General features: G+C 38.7%; 1 protein-coding gene across 1 annotated transcript; it reads left to right on the top strand.

The window, feature by feature from the left end:
- The first annotated feature begins 16,400 nt into the window (after window positions 1-16,400).
- Window positions 16,401-19,681, top strand: LOC120781566 (respirasome Complex Assembly Factor 1-like). Its single transcript, XM_040113803.1, has 4 exons — window positions 16,401-16,488; window positions 19,075-19,100; window positions 19,175-19,278; window positions 19,346-19,681. The coding sequence occupies exons 1-4, from the start codon at window positions 16,401-16,403 to the stop codon at window positions 19,542-19,544; spliced, it is 417 nt and encodes a 138-aa protein (XP_039969737.1). The 3' UTR covers window positions 19,545-19,681.
- Window positions 19,682-20,829: the final 1,148 nt, after the last annotated feature.

The raw sequence follows: 20,829 nt of genomic DNA, 5'->3' as shown, positions 1-20,829 counted from the left end.
AGAAAGAATATTGGCCTACCGTCTTGGGAGAGTACGGCTCCTAAAGCGTAATTTGAAGCATGCGTGGTAAGCTCAAAAGCTTTTTCGAAATCTGGATAGTGAAGTATAACATCGTCTGATGTCAAGCAATTTTTCAGGTCTTTAAAAGCTTCTACTTGTTATGCTGTTAAATTTAAAAGTGTCTTTTTAGACTGATTTTTGGAAACTCTTCCCAGCTCTCCTCTCAGTATTTCAGTCAGGGATTTTGCAATTTGTGCGTACGTTTTTATAAATCTGCGATCTAAAAAGGAGCGTAAATCATGGACAGTTTTGGGCCGTAGAAAATTTATTATAGCTTCTATCTTTTTTTGTGTAGTGCGAATTCCATTTTGGTCAACTATTATACCGAGGAATTCGATTTCCTTTTTGATAAATTAACATTTATCGAACTGTACCTTTAAATGCGCTTTTTCGAGAGTTTCAAATATAATTGTAAGACTTTTGAAATGATCTTCTTTACTTTTGCTAAAAATAATTATGTCGTCGACATAAACGTAACACCGTACGCCGATGTGTTTTCTTAGCACATCATCCAAAGTGCGTTGGAAAATGGCAGGCGCATTTCTTAAGCCGAATGGAACGGTCTTCTCAATATCTGCTTCGTTAAGAGCAATGTGATCAATTGGTCAATTGTAGAAATATATTTATTTGATCCTAGATTAGTTAGAATAGTGGTAATATCTAGAATGGGATATTTATCTGCTATGGTATCCTCGTTCAATTTACGATAGTCGACTACCATACGGAATTTTTTCAATCCTGAGCCGTCTTCTTTCTGCGGTACGACCCATACTGGAGAATTGTAGGGAGATTTCGATGGTCGAATAATGCCATCTTTAAGTAATTCCTCAAATTTTTTGTCTATTTCTTTTTTTAAAGGCATTGGATACGGGTAAGTTTTGGAATATATTGGCCTATCGCTTTTGGTCCTAATTTCGGCTCTAACGTTCGTGACATATGTTCATTTTTTATCTGATTCAGCAAATAGTGTTGGGCAAGAGTTAAAGAGTTGTTTTAATTTTTCGTTATCTTCGGGACTCAAATGATTTAGCCTTAATGTAGAGTACGCAATAGAATTAATTGCTAACTGGTGGATGGGGTATTCGTATTTATTGAGTAAAGTAAAATAGTTCTCCTTAGTAAAAATTACTGCGTTTAAACTTTTCATTGTATCGTTACCTATTATGGCATCAAAGGTTCTTAACTTGGGCAAAATGTGAAATTTTAAATTGCCTATTTCATCACCGAAAGCACTGATATTAGCGTGATAAGTAGTTTTGACGGGTCCACCAACAGAATTTGCAATTAAGGGTTTATTCGGAATGGGGTTTCTAATATAAGTTGGACTAATATAATTTTTGTTCGATCCGGTATCTAAGTAATAAAAATTTTAGTTCATTGCTATTTTTTATTTTGAAACGATGGTATGGCAATGAGGAGTTTAGTCTAAAAAATTGATATTGTCACTAGGGGTTGCTTCGATCTCTTCTTGTTCTTCGTTGTATTCGGGTTGGTAGTCCTACGAGAACTCGTAGTACCCTTCAGGATATTCTAATATTTCGTTATCGTATACTATTGGGTCAGTTTCTGTAACTTCTGTAGTGTAGATCCGTTGCATTTTATTAGGAGTCTGTATTATCTGTGATGGTGGTCTCTTGCTAGCTTGATTATTACTAGCCTGCGCTAGTTCATTACTAAATGCCTGTGGTTTGTTACTGAATGTTTGCTTCGTTTGAAGAGAGCGATCAACTTCCATTGGTGTAGGAGGTTTTGGAGGAAGAGGTGGTCTAAAGTTTGGTTGCACTGTGACATAGTGTCGGTTTTGTCCGTACTGTTATTACGAACTTGGTCTAGGGGATTGGTTGTGAACATTTGTAAGTTCTGGGTAAACGTGTCTTACTTGGGGTTTGAATGAGTATGACCTTGGTTGATTGTGGCTAATAGGTTTGGTATTGGTCGGCAAGCGACTGATACTATTTGCATGGTTTGTCCTGTAATTCATGTTGCCTTATTTGAGACACTTAACAGACTGGGTAAGGCACCATTCAGACCATTTGTAAATGTGTCAAGTGCCTTTTATCTATGTGTTGTTGTCATGGCATACAAAGCTTCTTCACCTAACTCCAGGCAATCGATTTTGTCTAGGATAAGCGAGAGATAGTGATAAACTTGTTGGTAAAATTCTTCAACAGTGCTACCCCGTTGAGCAAGTGTTATCATTTGATATTCCAACGTGCTAACGTCTCTCTTGTCTGAGTAATGTAGCATCAGACTTTTTTTTATCATACCCCTATTTAATGGGGTGCGGTAAGACTCAAGGGCCGTGTCAGCTTCGCCAACTATCTTGTGTCTTATTTTATGCAGGATAGCAAAATATTTTGGGGTGTTCTTATTCTGTCAGTACATTAATAATATTCTATCTACCGATTTCTGTCATGAACTGAATTCTCCGTTTTTACCCGAAAATTCTCTTAAACAATTTACCACATCCGGAATTCTTTCGGGTGCGTCTACGTTAACGCTAAAATCTACAGGATGTTCAACTTTTTCTTCGGTTTGTGGGTGTAGTATGGCCAAAACTGTTTCCGATATTAACGATACGAGTTCTCTTTTTTTATTAGAAGTGAAAGCGGAAGAGATGTTAGGAGGCGAAACGTTAGTGCTGGATGAGTGCAGATTTAATCTCGACAATGTCGATACTATTTGTTCTTCCTGACTCATTTTTGATTCACTACTTTTCTTTTACGTTTGAGGATGAAAAATATGAACCTTTTCTTTATAATTTATTAATATTATTTCTTCTAAAGCTTATCACTTGTTTACGAACTTAAATAAACCCTATTATATAAAAATTGTATTTCTAATATTTTTTTCTTATTTTATCTATTTAGTAAAAAATCATTTTATGGAACACTGACTTACATACATTAATCCTAGCCGCTGCATTATGTCCTTAAATTGCTGAGGTTGATTGCTGGTTAACAATGCTGTTGAGGCTGATAAGGAGTAAGTTTGTTGTCAGCACTGGGTCGATGAATTTTGATTGGTGGTTAACAACGCTGTTGGGGCTGATAAGTATTAAATGGATTGATGATGTTGTTGTTTATTCGTTGCTCTTTAGTTTTATATTTTGATTTTTTTTCTTTTGAACTTATTTGCCTTATTTGCTCTTGGCACTTATTTGTTGATTCCTTTAGCACTGTTTGGTAGTCTATTTAAATTGTTAGTCCAACATTTGCAGTCTTAGAAATATTTTATTATTATTTTATTTTTATTTTATGATCCAATTTCATAGTAGTTTTATTTGTTACTCTTATTTATTTAAAAACTTTTTTTTTCACACGATTTTGATGTAGAATTTTAATTTGTTGTTATTTTCCATATTAAACGTTTTAAGTCCATTTAATTCTTATTGATTCTGTTAGTATTCTGGTTGGCGGGTCCGTACGGACCGTCATTTTCGTAAACAAGGATTATGTTATTACTAAGAGGCCAACTACCAGAAGTTTTTAATAGAAAACGCGAATTTGTTAGTTAATTCAAAATTGTTCACTGGCCCTGCTCGGGCTCCACATAAAATAAAACAATAAGTTTTTATTTACAGCATATGTGCTTACTTTGAGCTTTATTTCAAACTGAGTACTTAATTCTATTGTTAGTTATTATTATGCTAAGCCGAGCCCTATAAGTGCCTAGTCATCAAAATCAAGTTTGCGCGTGTTTCGCTTAACTGCCTAATAATTGGGAGAGCGGATGCGCATTCCTTAAGCTAAGAGTGCAATAGGAGTCTAAATTGTAAGTTGACTCCTAATTATGCAGACATTGTTGTCAGCGAATTTATGTTGTGTTAACTTATATACAACTAAAAACTATTATATATAAGTAATAATAAGAAAATGTATACAAATTTAGCCTTAAGTTTATGTTTTTTTGTTTAAAACGATTGTGGCTTAGGGTCACGAATCTCCGGAGCTCCCCACTGATTGTGCTTTTATCCTTGTCGGGATATCTCTTAAACTATAAGCTTCCTGCGGCTATAACCATATATATTCGTGATCAGGAGAATCTCCTCTGTCCGACCATGCCCATTTTTTTCCCGAAATCCTGGGACGGTATACTAAAGCCGACCCAGGAAATTTAATAAAGGTAAGGTTAAAAATATACAATATTAGATAATTACTTATGTATATGTTTTTCTCATTTTAGGCAGGAGTGTGGAAGGTCACTGGGTGTTGGGAATGGTTGAGGATGGGAGCGACGACCTGCGGCTGGAGGTATGCCCAGGAAATATTAGGTCTACGGAGGTGCTCATACCCCTGATTAAGAAGCATGTTGCGCAAGGAACTATTATAAGCACGGATTGCTGGAAGGCGTACGATGGTTTGGAGAATCACGGGTATGAGCACCGAAAAGTAAACCATAGCGATCCGGACAATCCATTTGTGGCTGTAGATGGAACGCATACGCAGCGTATAGAATCCCAGTGGCATGTAATTAAGAGATTTTTTGCGAGGGACAACCACAACAATCCCGAAAATTTCGCGGATTTAATTGTTGAGTATGTTTGGCGGAAAAATGTGGCCAACAGACACGAAGATCCATTTGTTAAGTTGTTAGAGGCAATAAAATTTATATACAAGCCTTACACGTTTGTTTTATTAAATTTAAAAATTTTCTTTATATTTTATGTTTTCTATTCTCTTATTTAGGGTATAATCTTTTTACTTTATTTCTTTTAGTTTTTTTACACGCAAAAAGCAGTTTTACGCGAAAAAAATTTGGTACACCCCGGTGTTGGACCGACCAGGGTTATATTTTTTGAAGCGCGGCCGAAAGCCGCCCACGCAAAAAGGAGTTCTACGCGAAAAAAAATCTGATACTCCCCGGTGTTTGTTCGACCAGGGTTATTTTTTTTTACAGGAAACATACATAATCGTTGATAAACAATAAAAAATAATATAAACGCAAAAAGGAGTTCTACGCGAAAAAAATGTGGTACACCCCGGTGTTGGGCAGAACAGAGTTATTTTTTTTTTATAGGTTGTTAATTCTCGTAGTTGGGGTATAATCTGTTCACTTTATTACAAATGATGTCGATAAGGTAACACTAATTATTTGACAAATATAGTTTTACAAATGATAAGGTAACACTGATTATTTGACAGTTTGTAATTCATATGTTATTCTAAAATAGTAATAATTCAACAATAATTTAAAAGTATAATAAAGGATATTTTTGCACTATATGATATAAAATAAATGTGTACAAACGAATTAGTGATGTGTTAGTGTATATAAAATTGAAAAATATAAGTGAAAAATTAATTTTATATATAGAAAAAATGATATTAAAATATTGCAAATTTTAAATTTTAAACGCGAATATCTCTTAAACTATAAGCTTCCTGCGGCTATAACCATATATATTCGTGATCAGGAGAATCCCCTCTATCCGACCATATCCTTTTTATCCTTGAAATCCTTGAAATCCTGGTTCTTCCCAATTTCCTCTTCCCGAATTTGCTTTTATCTATTTGAACTTTTTTGCCAGGGCCACCAATTTTACCTACCGCCTCCTGATGTTCCACTTGGTATAAAACTACCGCTTCGCGACAGTAGTTATACCAGTCACATATGGTAGCGCTAGATAATATAGGTTCCCTGACAATACTGTTTTTTCTAACTAACTCGTGCGACCAGTGCGATGCGTAGCAAAACACTAGATAAAACACTTGTGGCAAAGGTATTTTTACATTCTCAAACCAGGTGCCCATGGATCGAGATATAGCCGAACGCGTTCAGCAAGAACCTTTGCGGCACCTAAACGTACCGACGGTGCTATTTCCCATGACGGAGAGCACCATCGGCAGTCTATGCACCCTGCAAGTCCTTCCTTTAACAATTAGATTCTCCTCTTCACAAAAAGCTATGCAGCTCTCCCTCGATTGGAAAGTGTGGAATATTTTGGCAATATTCCACATTCCTTTCACCTCCGACACGCTTAATTTGTTTGTTCTACGAACACGAATTATCGCTTGTTCTTCCAGATCTACATATTATTGTAACGAATTATTAGAAACATAATTTAAATATTATAATTAAGATTTAATTTAACATACCTGATGAATTATTTTCCATTATATTCAAAAATATTTCCGTAATTTTAATAAAAATTATATTTTATACGTCCACTCATCTTATTTTCCAAATACGAAATAATTATAAAAAGGACAAGAAAAAGCAACGGCACTTTTCTTTAAAAGTAGCGGTACTTATATCCGTTAGATCGCATTGAAGTTAGAGTGGTTGTTATACCCTCTATGACATTGCTACTTCTTCGCGTAGAACTACTTTTTGCGTTGGCGACCTTCGGCCGCGCTTCAAAAAAAATTACTCTGGTCTGTCTAACTCCGGATTTTTACCAAATTTTTTTCGCGTAGAACTCCTTTTTTCGTTTGCGGCCTTTGTCGGCCCAACACTGGGTGTATACATTTTTTTTCTCCCCTAGAACTCATTTTTACATTGGCGGCCTTCAGGCCGCTTAAATTTTTTATTGTTTATCAACGATTATGTTTCCTTTATTTAGGGTATAATATTTCTTTTTACTTTTTTTGTTTTAGTTTGTAAAATATTTTAGTACGTTAACACTAATTATTTGACAAATATAGTTTTACAAATGATGTCGATAAGGTAACACTGATTATTTGACAGTTTGTAATTCATATGTTATTCTAAAATAGTAATAATTCCACAATAATTTAAAAGTATAATAAAAGATATTTTTGCACTATATGAAATAAAATAAATGTGTACAAACGAATTAGTGATGTGTTAGTGTATATAAAATTGAAAAATATAAGTGAAAAATTAATTTTATATATAGAAAAAATGATATTAAAATATTGCAAATTTTAAATTTTAAACGCGAATATCTCTTAAACTATAAGCTTCCTGCGGCTATAACCATATATATTCGTGATCAGGAGAATCTCCTCTGTCCGACCATACCCATTTTTTTCCCGAAATCCTGGGACGGTATACTAAAGCCGACCTGGATATATATCTAAAATGAAACATTATAAGTTAAGGCATTAAAATAAATATCAGAAAAAAAGTTTCAAAAAAAAAGTTTCAGAACTAAAACTAAAATACCACAAAATAAACTGGGGTCGAATCGTTACATTCGTGCACGGATCGGCAAACATACGAAAAAAAATTACGTGATTGGTATTATGATATACGATAGCAAACCAAGAATAATAGAAACTATCTAACTATTATTCTTGATAGCAAACGAATCGTATCTTCAATTCACAATAGATTTTAAATTCCACATTGTTTTTGAACGTATTTTTGGTCACAATCGATGTGGAACCTACAAATCTGTTTCGAAATTTTCAATTAACTAACAAAAGCTAATTAAATATCAATAATAATAATAATATACCGTAATCTAATTATATGCACCGATAGTCACTCATCAGTAAACGCTTTAAAATCGATATTCTCACACGTAGGGTCCAAGAAACTCTCATATGAGGCAAAAATATAAAAAATTTTTATACACCAGCACATGTAAACATTATGGGTAATAAAAATGCCGATAAATTAGCAAAAGACGCACACACTCTTCCTACTTTTTTAATAAACAACTACACTGAAAAAGATATTAAAAGGTGCCTCGCAAACTTCATTAAAAACCAAAGTGTCTCATATTATGAAAACAAAATGAATGCTCATTATAAAACTATGCATCAGTTATCTCAACAACATGGCAGCAAATCGAATTTTAAGTCAAAACACTAACAACTTGTTTAGATGGGACTTAAACTCGGCTATACAAAACTAACGCATGGGTATCTACTTTCAAAGGAATCACCACCACTTTGCATGAGCTGTAATGATACCAGGGACAATGGGATGCCCAACTTATTCCAGTGTGAGAGCGCCTCAAAATAAGCGTTTTTTATAACATTTTCCATTGTGGCCAGATCGAACGAAATAAGAATTTTTGGGCATTTAAATTAAAATGCCTAATTGCACTTTCCACACCACCCAGGAGGTGTCCAAACGGCGCGTTACCGAAGTTAGTTTTGGGTGCTCGGTTCCCCTTTAGGCCTATATCACCCATTAAAAATTTCCTTACATAAATTAACAAAACGATAACAATTCATTATATAACGAAAAAAACAAAACGATAAATGTATACATATAACGATAAAAACAAAACAATAACAATTCATGTAAAAAATATATAAAAATATCACAGCATAATAACAAATTATTTACATATATACAAATGCTTACATTTAAATCCCAAATTCTAATTTTTGTTAAAAAAAATTGCTTTCTAATTTTAGAGCCTCTTTATCCAACCTGTTAAAAATTTTTTCTTCTTTATATTCTATCGTAAGTTTGAGTTCGCATATTGTAACCACTAAAAAATAAAAAAAAACTGAAACCTATAGGTGTGAAACACACAAAATTTTATTTTTAAAATTAGGGACAGAAAGGTCTTTATTTAAAAATTTAGTTAAGAAATATATTCTAATTCTAATAAAAAGGGCTATAACTATTTTTGGGTCAATTTATCACAACACAAAAAGGGCCTAACATCTTTCATTTTATTAAAAAGAATATCTGCTATTCCTATTTTATGACAATTACTGTCGAATTCTTCTAAAAATCTGGTTTCCAAAATTTTTACAAATGCAATAAAATCCTCAGGCGGCTTCACTATTTCATCTCCTAAATATGGTAAAGGCAGGGAACATGTGTGCAATTTGAAAATTGTTACATAAAATTAGCCGCAAAAGTTGCTAAACGCATTTTCTTTCAAAGAATTAATTTCTAAACTACTATCTAATGTTATTGATCTAACGAGGGAGTATTCAGGCCGTGGTAGACCTTGACAATCCTGCCAAGAAAGGTCATTCAATAGTGAATCATTACACACATTACGTAGAACATTATTACTATGTTCCGAAATTACTGTAGCATCAGGTTCTAAAGGCAGCTCACAATTTCCTTTTGTTACAATTTACTTTTTTTACGTAACGTAAGCCCCACGATTTCCTAAACAAACTAGAGAACATATAGGGCGTTACTCTAGTACCTCCTCTGCTTCGAATCTGCCCAAAAAAATGTTCTAAACTGTTCTGAGTCCTGAAAACCTGAGTGTGACAAAAATCGCCACAATCGTCTTAAACTGTTAAAATTTAACACCCACCCCTTTATAAAACTAAAATTATTGGTTGTGTTGCTTTCTAAATCGTCTACGACACGAATAGTTTTTAGAATTTTTTCTGCCTCATTTAAAAAATCTCACCGTTCAGGGGAACCTACAAACACTTTTTTAGTGGGTACAACAGCCTCAACGAAACTGCTATTTAAAATATCAAATAATTTATTAAAAAACGAAACGAATTCCGCGGTATTAATAAAGCTCCTACTATTCGAGCTTAAGGCTCCCGAGCTATATAGGGACAACATACCAGAAGCGACCGTATTACTCAATGAGACGCGAATTTAACCTTCATTTTTTGGAAGGTATTTGGATAAATATGAGCATCGGTTAATCTATGCGCACACCGATAACTCGACTTAGAGTCGGTTTCATAAAAATGAACAATATCCGACCAACTTACCCGACAATTTTTAAAGAAAACCGTATTTTTTAAATTTTGTAAACAGTTACGACTACTTTTTATCAAATGGGGGCTATCGTAAAAAAAATACACTTCCTTGCCATTAACATTAAAAAAGGCCGTGACGCTAAAACACCTAATAAATTAGCGAAATTCTGAAAATTGGTGCCCTGGTCGCAAACAAAATGGCAAGGAATTAGTCCTATATTTTGCAGTTGGGTAATGGCTTCTAGAATGTATTTCTTGAGGACATCCCATAGATAGATAGATAGATAAATTAATGAGGATTGCACCGCGACCTAGGGTCTATTGTGCCCTCTCCTGACTCACAGAGTCTCAGCTAGCCCCAGCAAATTGATGAACTCCAATATACTGCTAGGTGCTATTGAGGCGATGTGATCCCTATTTCGAAACATGGATCCTAGGGCCTTGGTCCTGCGCCTACAGATTGCCGTGCAATCCATTAGCAGGTGTTCTGGAGTTTCGGGTTCCAAATCGCAGAACCGGCAATTTGCACAAGAAGCTAGGCCCATGTTGAATAAGTGCTTCTTCAGCTTGCAATGGCCGGTGTAGAAGGCGATCAGTAGCCTGATTTTATTTCTTGGGAGATTGATTATGCATTTAAACCTTTTGAGGTTATAACTCTTCATCAGCAACTTTGCGTGCCGCAAGCCTGAAAGGTGTTGCCAATGTATCTCCCTACCCACTGCTACATCATTGCGGACCTGCTCGTTTATGGTGTGGGGACCCACCGCTATGAAAGGTTCCGGTCCTACCATGCTGGTGGATGCTGCAGAACGGGCAAGCTTATCGGCCAGTTCATTACCGGCGATGCCTCTGTGGCCTGGCACCCAAATAAGGTGCGCCTGGTTGCATTCTGCAAGACTGTTGAGCCGGTCTATACACTCCTGCACCAATAGCGATTTTATCTCGTAAGACGAGATCGCCTTGAGTGCCGCTTGGCTGTCGCTAAGTATAGCTATACGTTCGTTGCGATAGCCGCGTTGGAGGTTCAACTCTACGCACCGACTTATAGCAAATACCTCCGCTTGGAATATGCTCGGAAACTTACCCATAGGTATGGAGAGTTTTGTGCGTGGTCCTGCGACCCCTGCGCCAATTCCCTCCGACGTTTTCGAGCCGTCGGTGTACCACCTGATCGAGCTATCCCTGAGTAGCAGCTCGAATGCGGAGTCGCTCCATTCGGCCTTGCTGCCGAGGGTGATCTTAAACTTCTTAGTGAAGTTCAGCTTTTGTTAATGCCGTCCTTGGAAGAGGAGCCAGTGGTACAATGCCACTTAGCTCTTCCATGCGTTGGGACGAGATTATTTTACCTATGCCAGTCCCCTCTGCTGTCATTTGAAGCAGAGTGTACTTGGCGACTTGACCAATTAGTAGGTGTAGCGGGGTGAGCTCCAGCAGGGCCTCAAGTGCAGCTGTCGGGCAGGTGCGCATAGCTCCTGTCATACAGACGCACGCAAGCCTTTGCAGTTTCGATAGTTTGAGTGCTACCGTCGTCTGCTCTGCTTTCGGTGCCCACACCACCGCCCCGTAGGTGACAATTGGTCGCACTATCATGGTGTACAACCATCTGATGATCCTTGGTTTGCACCCCCAGGATCTACCAGCCAGCCGGTTGCACACCATCAATGCCTTAGTAGCTTTGACCATGGTCAGGTCAATGTGCTGCTTCCATCTTAACGTGGAATCCAGCGTGAGACCAAGATATTTGACCATGTTTGTCATCTCTATCTCCCTGCCTCCGAGTGTTAAGTTTCTCAGGCCAGGCAGAGACCTGCGCCTCGTAAATGGGACGATGGTCGTTTTCAGGGGGTTGATGTTTAGTCCAACACTGTTGCACCAACCCTTGGCTAGACCTAGTCCCCTTTGTACGATATCGCAGAGAGTACTCACAAATTTGCCTCTAGCTATGATAACAATGTCGTCCGCATATCCTTGACAGCGGATTCCATTGTTTGTTAGCAGCACCAGTAGTTCGTCCACGACTAGGCTCCACAACAGGGGGGATAACACTCCTCCCTGTGGGCAGCCCTTAGTAGTACCGAGACGGATAGTGGTGCCTCCTGATGTGGTTTTAGCTATTCTGGTGCGCAGTACAGCTTCTATCCACCTGCGCACTGTAGGTGCCACATTCCTTTTCTCCAGTGCCCTTGCCACGCTCCCGTGGGACGCATTGTCAAAGGCACCTTCGATGTCTAGGAAGGCGCATAGCGTCACCTCCCCCGTATCCAGCGAGCTCTGTATCTCCGAGATTAGCTGGTACAGGGCGGAATTCGTCGACCTGCCCGCTCTGTACGCGTGCTGATTTGCATGCAGGGGTGCAGTTTCAAGTGCCTTCGATCTTATTTCCTGGTCTAGGATCTTTTCCATACTTTTCAGTAAGAAGGAGGTTAGACTAATCGGTCTAAAGGATTTAGCCAGCGAATAGTCTTTCCTTCCCACTTTCGGTATAAAGATCACTTTTGCTGTCCTCCAGGGTTCAGGGATATACGCCAGCGCCAGACTATCTCTCATCAGCTGTACAAGGTGTGGCAGTAGGATCTGCTCACCTTGTTGCAGAAGCACCGGAAAGATGCCGTCCGCACCCGGAGACTTGAATTTGGCGAACGAGGCTGTGGCCCACCTGACTGAGTCCGCAGTAAACAGATTTCTTGCGAGCATCCAGTCCAGGCGAGATGGCTTGTGCTCTGCGACAGGTAGGCACAGGTCCACCTCAACCGTCTCCGGAAAATGCGCACGTAGGAGTACCGTAGCCCTCTCCTCCGCATTTGTCGTATAAGTGCCATCGTCTTTTTGAATCGCTAATTCTGTGTTCGTCTTCCTCTTGGCCAGAGCTTTGTGCAGTCTAGCTGCTTCTGGTACTGAGGAGACGTTCTCACAGAAATTCCTGAAATTTTCTTGTTTTGCAGACCTAATCTCTTTATTATAAGCAGTTAGGCTGCTTTTGTAATCCTCCCAGTTCCCAGTACGCTTGGCTTTATTGAAAAGCTTACGTACATTCGATCGGAGATCCGAGAGTTTACTGGACCACCAGGGGCATTTACGCCCCTTGGTCATCGTCTTTAGGGGGCAGCTGCAGTGATACGCGTTTGTAATGGCCTGGTTCAGCGCAGATATCCTGCTCTCCAAACCCAGGGCTGATGTACCTCTGACCGACTTCCCCTCTCCTGACAGATTCCGTTCTAACGCATCCCGATAAACAGTCCAATTGGTGTTCTTGGGAATGCGTTTAGGGGGAATTTTCATGACCTCCACCCCTAGCCCGAATCTCAAGATCCTGTGGTCTGACATTGAAGGTTCTGACGATACCCTCCACTGCGAGACCACCCCTGACATGAGCTCGTTGCTTAGGGTGATGTCCAGCACCTCCCTTCTATTGCTTGTGACAAATGTGGGTTCGCACCCAACATTTTCAATACTTAGATTATTGCTAATGATAAATTCTAGGAGAGACTCACCTCGTACATTGCAGTCCGTACTTCCCCATTCTGTGTGATGCGCATTCGCGTCACACCCCAGAACCAGGGGTAGCTTATACCTCCTGCAGTAGTCTACCAGGCCCTGCACCGCTTCCGGGGGCGCAGTAGGTGTGTCACCTGGTAGATAGGCCGTAGCCAAAACAAAGTCCGCTCCCTCCTCTTCTCTGACCTGCACCGCAAATAGGTCCTGTGTTAGGAATTCTGAAATACATAATACATCAATATTTCTCTTAGTTACTATGCAGGCTCGGGGTCTCTCACTAGAAAGATCCCAGATTACCTTATTGTTGTCCACATTGAGGCCTCTGACTTCGCCTCTGTGGACCCATGGCTCCTGTATTAACAGGATGCCCAGGTTATCCGCCGAGAACCTGCTCGCGATTACAGCGGATGCTGACGCCGCGTGATGCAGGTTCACCTGGGCTACTCTTATGCCTTCGACCACTATAGGATCGGTTCGATGAGGAACTGGTCCTCATCTGCCCCGTCCCCCGCAGTACCTATGTCTTCGAGTCCCTCCAAGAGCTCCTGCGTAGAGGGTAGCTCCCCCTCTTCCGTGGTCGGCTTCACTGCTGGGACTTCCGCTGTGGTTTTCGCAGTTGCAACCTGCTCGACTGTCATGGTGCAGGGACGAGTAGATTCCTCGTCCACCTGCATCTTCTCGACTTCCTCTTCTGTAGTCTTCGGTTTGTAGGGCCTTATGACTACCTCACTATACCGATAGCTCAGGCGGAAGCCCTCCTTTCGGATGACTTTGTAGGACTCGTCGTCCACGCACAGGTTTAACCTCCATCCGGCACCCTCCATTTTGCTGTCAACAACTCGCCAGGCCGAGGTATTGATCCCTCTGTTTTGATTCCTGAGGAGCCCCAGAGCAAATTCGAAGTGTTTCCCTTCGCATCTTGGGAGGAGTACCGTCATACTGTGCATGATCGGGATGTTCTCGCCCCTCCTGACGCAAAGACTGGGCCCTTTCCTGCCAGTCAGCTTGGGAGCGATCTCCCTTAGCCAGTTGACGCTGTCTTCATTCCTGCAGTCGATCTGCATAAATCCGCCCTTGAAGTGCACCCCAAGGAAGCGTACTGGGTTCTTGCAACCCCTGTACACCTCCTCCATGAGGAGATTTTGTAGAGCGGTAAGCTCCGCTGCTTTCAGAATCTCCGCGGGGTAGTTCAGGGGCAGCACAGCCATCCGTATGCCCTTTAAGGCATCCGCATATCTACGCTGTCCCTCAGCTGCCCGCGAAGGATTCGGTGCAGAGATCTGGCCTCCAGCTCTCTCTGAGAGTTTGGTGGCTCCTGTGGCGTAATTTGGCTGCTCTTGCGTTTGGCTGCCGGGGTTGCTATCCTGACACTACCAGTCTTAGCGGTTGGATTTGCGTTGACACGACCGCTGCCCCGAATCCCGCTGCTCCCTTTACAGTAGGATGCGATGTTTGCGCCCTTACGCACCTTCGTGGTCGGGGAGGCACTGTTGCCTCTGACTCTGTTCTTTGCCAGTCTCTCGGCCTCCTCAGGAGTTCTTCCCTCCTGGAGGTGCCTAAGGTACCATTTTAGGCTGGCACCACTCATACCCCGCCTACGGGGGTCATCGTTCCCACCCGGACGACCTAATGGTGGTAGAGGGGGCAGTCTTCCCCTGCGCCTCCTTTTCCTTTTGCGCGTGCCTCCTGCTGCGCAAGATTGTTGCGATTCCTCTGGGCTGATCCCGGTTTGAGGAGTTGCGGAGTGGTCCGCTGCGTTGTTAGCGGGTGCAGTGGATGCCGCCTGTTGAGCACCGCTGCATGAGGGCATGTCATCATCATCGTCTCTCGCATGCTCCTCAAACAGCGCTCGCTCATCAGGCGATAGGGCGTCCAGGAAGCTGAACTTACGCTTAGCCCCTGAGCCTCCCTTGCCTGCAACAGTACCGCTGTTGTTGCCGTTGTCCATTGTCGTCTGCTTTGTTCGTTGCCGTGTCATGGTTGTCGTTGAGTTATTAGTGGTTGTTGTTGTTGTTTCGCTCATTCTTTTTCGTACGACCCTTGGCTCAACGAGGTGAGCTGTCGGGTCTCTGTGTTTTTAGGGGAACTCAAAGGTCCGCCGCGCCAGAGCCCCATGCCGCGGTAAGGCCACCGTGCCGCGGTAAGGCCACCGTTACTTCCCAATTCGGCCCGGTGTTGGGAAGGCTCCGTTAAAATACAGCCGAATTTTCCTCCTGGCTGCAAATCATCCAATGGGCACGGGAGTCGCTTAACACCCTGGATTAGGAGGTGGTAGCTCTTGGTTGCCGCACGCATGCGGCACCCGACAACTTGCATGGGCAGTGCCCAGCTGACACCACCCACACCGGTTGGGGGGTGCCGAGTATGCCTTGCGACTTAAGCCCCTGCACCACGACAAGGTGCCTACCATTCGCAGAGGGAGGACATCCCATTTGCAGGAACCTTTTAGGAAAAAATAAGCCAATGGGTGAGGCCAAGGCTCTCCACCTATACCATGCACCATTATGGTCATTGCAGTTGTTGCTAATTTAGAAGTGCGATTTTCATCGCCATAAGCCTCAATACCCATCACCCTATCGAATTTCCTATCATACTGCAAATGACATTTCAGTGACATTTCATCACATGAAACCGACACGAACTTTTGTTCGAAAATATTTAAAAATATTGGAACACCGGATTTTTATTATTTATTGCACTATATCACTTTTTGCACTATTTATAGTCTATTAAAATTACTTACCGTTCGAGATCCGATCCCTCGTTGGGAAATCTAGATACGGTATTTCCCTCGCTGCAGCCCTCAATGCATTTTTTCCACATTGGTGTTTTCGGCATTTTCGCTGTAAATTAATATGGGATTTATATATAATTATATAATATAATAAATTACTTTTTTGGTACTTACGTTTATATTTGCTGATTTATATTTATTATGATTTATATATGTATTTAAACAATTCTCATTCACTTCATTCACTATTCACTTGTTCTTCACTACTTCACTTTTTACTAATTCTTTTTTCTGCGAAGAAACGATGGCCGTTACGAATTCCTCCATTCTAATATTATTTTGGCGGGATTTCAATCCGGTCGTCTCGTTTCTTCCAATTGCGAAACGTCAAAACCTACCCAATCCAGTCAACTGTCAAAGTTCGGTAGGTGAGCGGCTCTCACATTTCCAGTGGCAGGAGAGTTGGGGATCTCTTTATCTCTGATGATACCCTGACCATGCAACACCTAATAAAATGCTACAACGACACATCGAAAAATGTTGATTTGAATACCGCTATAGCAACACTGGACTACGAAAATATAAGTAAACATCTACCTCCTATACTATTAAAATTAATTTAGAGTTGAAATGTCAATATTAGTAAATGAATACTATATGTATCTATACAAAATGGGACGAAGGCCTAACCAGCCAGTTTCTTTTTTTATAGTATGTCTGTAAATTTATTTACAGGTCATATTAAAATAAATAAATATCAGAATGGATCCAACTTTGTTTCTTTATTTGAGCTCTAGTGAAAGTGATGGTAATAAAGAAATAGTGCGGAAATAGCTGAGAGATCGTAGCAATCGTAGGTATAAAAAAAAACTTATTTGAATCATCATTAACAAAATTTTCTTTGTAGATGTATCGTTAGAATCTTAAAAAGACGGGGGAGAATTTTAGGATATTGCGAGAGAGGAATGTATCACCCCCAAAAGTTGAAAATTTACTAACGTTTGTGAGGCATCACATCACATCTGGATAAAATTTACGATAAGTGACGACCCTCAAAGTTGCGATTCTTATCACACACGCGAAATGGACACCGGGGTAGCGAACCCGCCTCACCGCAATCGACCAAACGATAAGAGACCAAATAAAGTATTCTTTAATAAATTTAATTCAAAAATGTAAGTGTCCCTTACTTTGTAAATAATTTTATTTTTAATGTCAACTAAAATACAAAAATTTTGTTCATATAAATAATTTTTTATTTTTTTTTAATGAGATATTCCATTCATTGGTTTTTTATTTATGTTCTATATTACTAAAATTTATAAAAACCGTAAAATTAAAAAAAATATGCTCACATTTCCATAAATTTGTCTATTACGATTGGTAGTTTGCGTTCGAATAACGAGTCGAACGAAAGGTTACGTTTATATACTCGTTCACGGATGTCATCATGCCAGATTACGATAGAAGCGTTACAATCACGTATGTCATAATACGAAGTACATGCTTTTACGTGACGAGTGATACGTTTACGGATCTAACGATTCAACCCCTGGTTGGTCGGCAAGAAATCACCCTTAACAACATCGAATAAATTCCTAGTCTACTATGAAAGTTTGAAACCTATTTGGACATATGGAATTCAATTATAGAATAAATAGAAGCGGTGCAAAGATTTCAAACAAAATTCTGCGAAAAATTGTAAATGCCCCGTGGTACATACGCAATTCGGATCTACATCGTGATCGTCATTGAAAAATGGTTCGGGAAGTCATTGAAGTCCGACAACTAGGAGAGACTAGAAATAGCAGGAGCAAACTGAAAAGAACAATGTTTCATGACCTATTAAAAATCTAAGAAATCAGCATATGTCATTATATTTAGTTATTTATCTTCCACGAAGCGCACTCGGCATTCGCGCAACAATTTACTTTGTGCCTGCAGCTCGGCTTTTTCTGGCATCTAGAAAAATAAAATATAAAAATTAGCTTATGTTTTATTTTGTAAATGTAAAACTGCATTACTTACTTTGTCTTTTAGGCTTTTTCAATTGCAGTGAGACGGGTCTCAATGGCATCCGACTTCTGGACTATATTTAAAATACATAAATTTAAAGTAAATACTAATATATTTATTTCTCAATACATTATACCTGCGTACGCGCAGATGATGGTGACAGTACCACAATTTTTGAAAGTTCTTCTGAAGCAACGCAAACGTGTTTATAACATATTTTTTTAAACACTTTATCTGTAAAAATATATTATTAAAAATCCATTCGGAATCCATTTCATCCACAAGGTATCGAAATTCATTCTATGAAAAATCATAAAAAAAGTTTATGAATGAGTGGAACAAAAAAACACGTATCATCTATAGGTGTGTAAACATACCTATATTTAATATCTACTTAAAACTACCGAATTTTCTGAAACTTTATCTACAAATTCACCCAAATATTAAATTTAATATTAAACTTTTTTTCAATTATATTTATTTAACATTCACTAAAGGATTGAAATATTGATCAGATGAACCTCTCCTCTCCGACCATATCCATTTTATTCCCGAAATCCTGGGACGATATTCGAACGTCGACCCAGTTATAATCGTAACCACACAATTCGTTTCAATTAAGATTTCAAATTTTTTACATTTACACAAGTATATATGTATCTATAAGTATGCAGATATTACGCACAAACTATATATTTCACGCAAATGCACAATCTAAAACACAAATTTTTGAATTAAATATACACATTTAACTTCATTTCTTTAAGGTAAAGTTAATAATATATATCTTACTCATCTTAATTTTTTGTAATTCGCAATTTGATATTTGAATTATACAAATGCTCCAAATACTTTTCTGTAATAATGTCAAAGGTTTTAATAATACAGACCACATACAAATCACAATACTTAGCGTTTTTTATATATAAAATAAATTAATTATTATATATATACTCGTATATACATATAATAAACATATAATTATATAAAATATATAAAATATGAAATTATCAAGTAACGAACTTACCTCTTTAAAATCCAAAACTAACAGCCCTATTCTGAAAAAACCTCTCAACTGAGTTGAGAGGAAAAATTTGAGAGATTTCTTGTGAGGCATATTTTGTGAGGCTATTCTTGCTCAAACCTCATAAGAAAAAAGCTTAAAAAAGTCACCACGTGAGGTAAAAAGCTTTTAGTTGTCAAACAGCTGTTTTAAGAAAAATAAGCAAACAACCTTCAATGTTTTCTCTTGCAGGATGAATTCTTAGACGTTATCTACTGGGCGAGACAGATTTTTGGCATTCTTTTAGGCATAGTATGGGGCATTGTGCCATTAAAGGGCTTCCTGGGATTAGTACTGTAAGGAATATCCCAATAACAATACATCATATGTAAATTCATAAAAACTTCTCATATGTTTCCATAGATTCGCTGGTATCAGTTGTGGCATTGTGTACATTTATTCCATAAATTTCCAAGGTATTGATGAGGAGGCTTACGGAGGCGCTTGGGAGCTGGTTAAAGAGGATTTTATGACGTCATTTGCGGGTTTTCTTGTGACGTGGATAATTTTCTATACTGGACTGCATTATGATACTATAATGGCTGAGAAGGAGCTGTCATAAAGCAGTTCCCAAAGTTAAGGATTGCAGATTTGTTTTAAACCAAAACACCACAGACTTAAGCACATCAACAAAATATCTATCGAAAATATCTATTAAAATTTTATTCCATTATGAATGCAATATGTTAAAAGCCAGTGGACCACGGGCGAAATAGTTCAGCAAATGTGAAAAAGTGACCGATTTGCCCCCAACTATCTAAGCAGTTCCTTACAGTTAAATGTAACCATCATAATTTTAAAACTATTAGTTAATACAATTAGAAAATTTACGACAAACGTAATTAATTATACACTGAGATTCGTTCCTCATACGTTTCTGCATTTCTCAGCATTTTGTCTTTAGATGTGCAGCATAAATGTACCACTATCGTACGTGTTTAAATTTTTTACGAAAAATAAACGTTTAAATGCCGTTAGTTCTTAAAACTTGTTTTTGTCTTTTATTCATTTTTTATTTCAAATCTTCATAAAATTGTAAAGAAAAATTCAATTAAAATCAACTATAAGCAAGGCTTAACTTAATAATCCATAGTTTCAACACTACTACCACCGCCAATCGCATTACCATTTAGCGTCGCTCCGTTTTGAGTCAATTCTAGTTCAAAATTTTAACACTTTCCTCCTACCGCCCGCTTCCTCCTCCTCAACAATTGCTGCATATACAAATAATGGATCCTCCATGCTAATTATAACACTCAATTCTCAATTTTTTAAAAAATGTAAAATATTGATTTAAAACAAAACAAACACAGCTGTTTTCTATTATGATGGCTGCTTTCACACGTCACAGATATTTGTGATAATAGTGAGCATTTGAGCTTTTGAATTTTCGCCAGCATAATAGCGCCCATACACGAGCACACAAGTGCGTTCGATCGGTGTGAATTCGTTTGCCCATACACGACACACAAATCCATTTTGCGTTCGTTCTTCACAGAGTTAACATGTGCGACAGGCAAGCGGAACATTTCTTCGAATTTATTTCTAATGTACCACTTTTATATATTTCTTTGTATTTCGATAATAAGTTATTTCAACTTTTATTTTTCTAACACTGTATGAGCGCTTAGGCAAAAAGCGAAAACTTTGAAGCGTGATTTCTCGGTTTTTCATTTTTACGATTATTCTTAATTGGCGGGCAGGATAGAAAAAAAACTAAACGTCGTATGGAATTAGGGCAAAGTTTATTATCATTGGCATAAAATTATCATCTAGTTAAACTAAAAAAAATATTAAGCAAAGTCAAGTTTTAACATATTTTTAAACAGCATAAAGTAACATTTTTT

This window comes from Bactrocera tryoni, unplaced genomic scaffold, assembly GCF_016617805.1.
Source record: "Bactrocera tryoni isolate S06 unplaced genomic scaffold, CSIRO_BtryS06_freeze2 scaffold_7, whole genome shotgun sequence".
Lineage (NCBI taxonomy): Eukaryota > Metazoa > Arthropoda > Insecta > Diptera > Tephritidae > Bactrocera > Bactrocera tryoni.
The sequence above is the reverse complement of the archived record's forward strand: the minus strand, read 5'-3'. Positions and strand labels throughout refer to the sequence as shown.

Excerpts from the sequence above, each read along its gene's own strand:
- LOC120781566 (XM_040113803.1), top strand. The coding sequence starts at position 16,401 with ATGCAACACCTAATAAAATGCTACAACGACACATCGAAAAATGTTGAT. Across the intron at positions 19,101-19,174 it reads TAAAAAAGTCACCACGTGAG|GATGAATTCTTAGACGTTAT; the intron begins GTAAAAAGCTTT and ends TTTCTCTTGCAG. Across the intron at positions 19,279-19,345 it reads GGCTTCCTGGGATTAGTACT|ATTCGCTGGTATCAGTTGTG; the intron begins GTAAGGAATATC and ends ATGTTTCCATAG.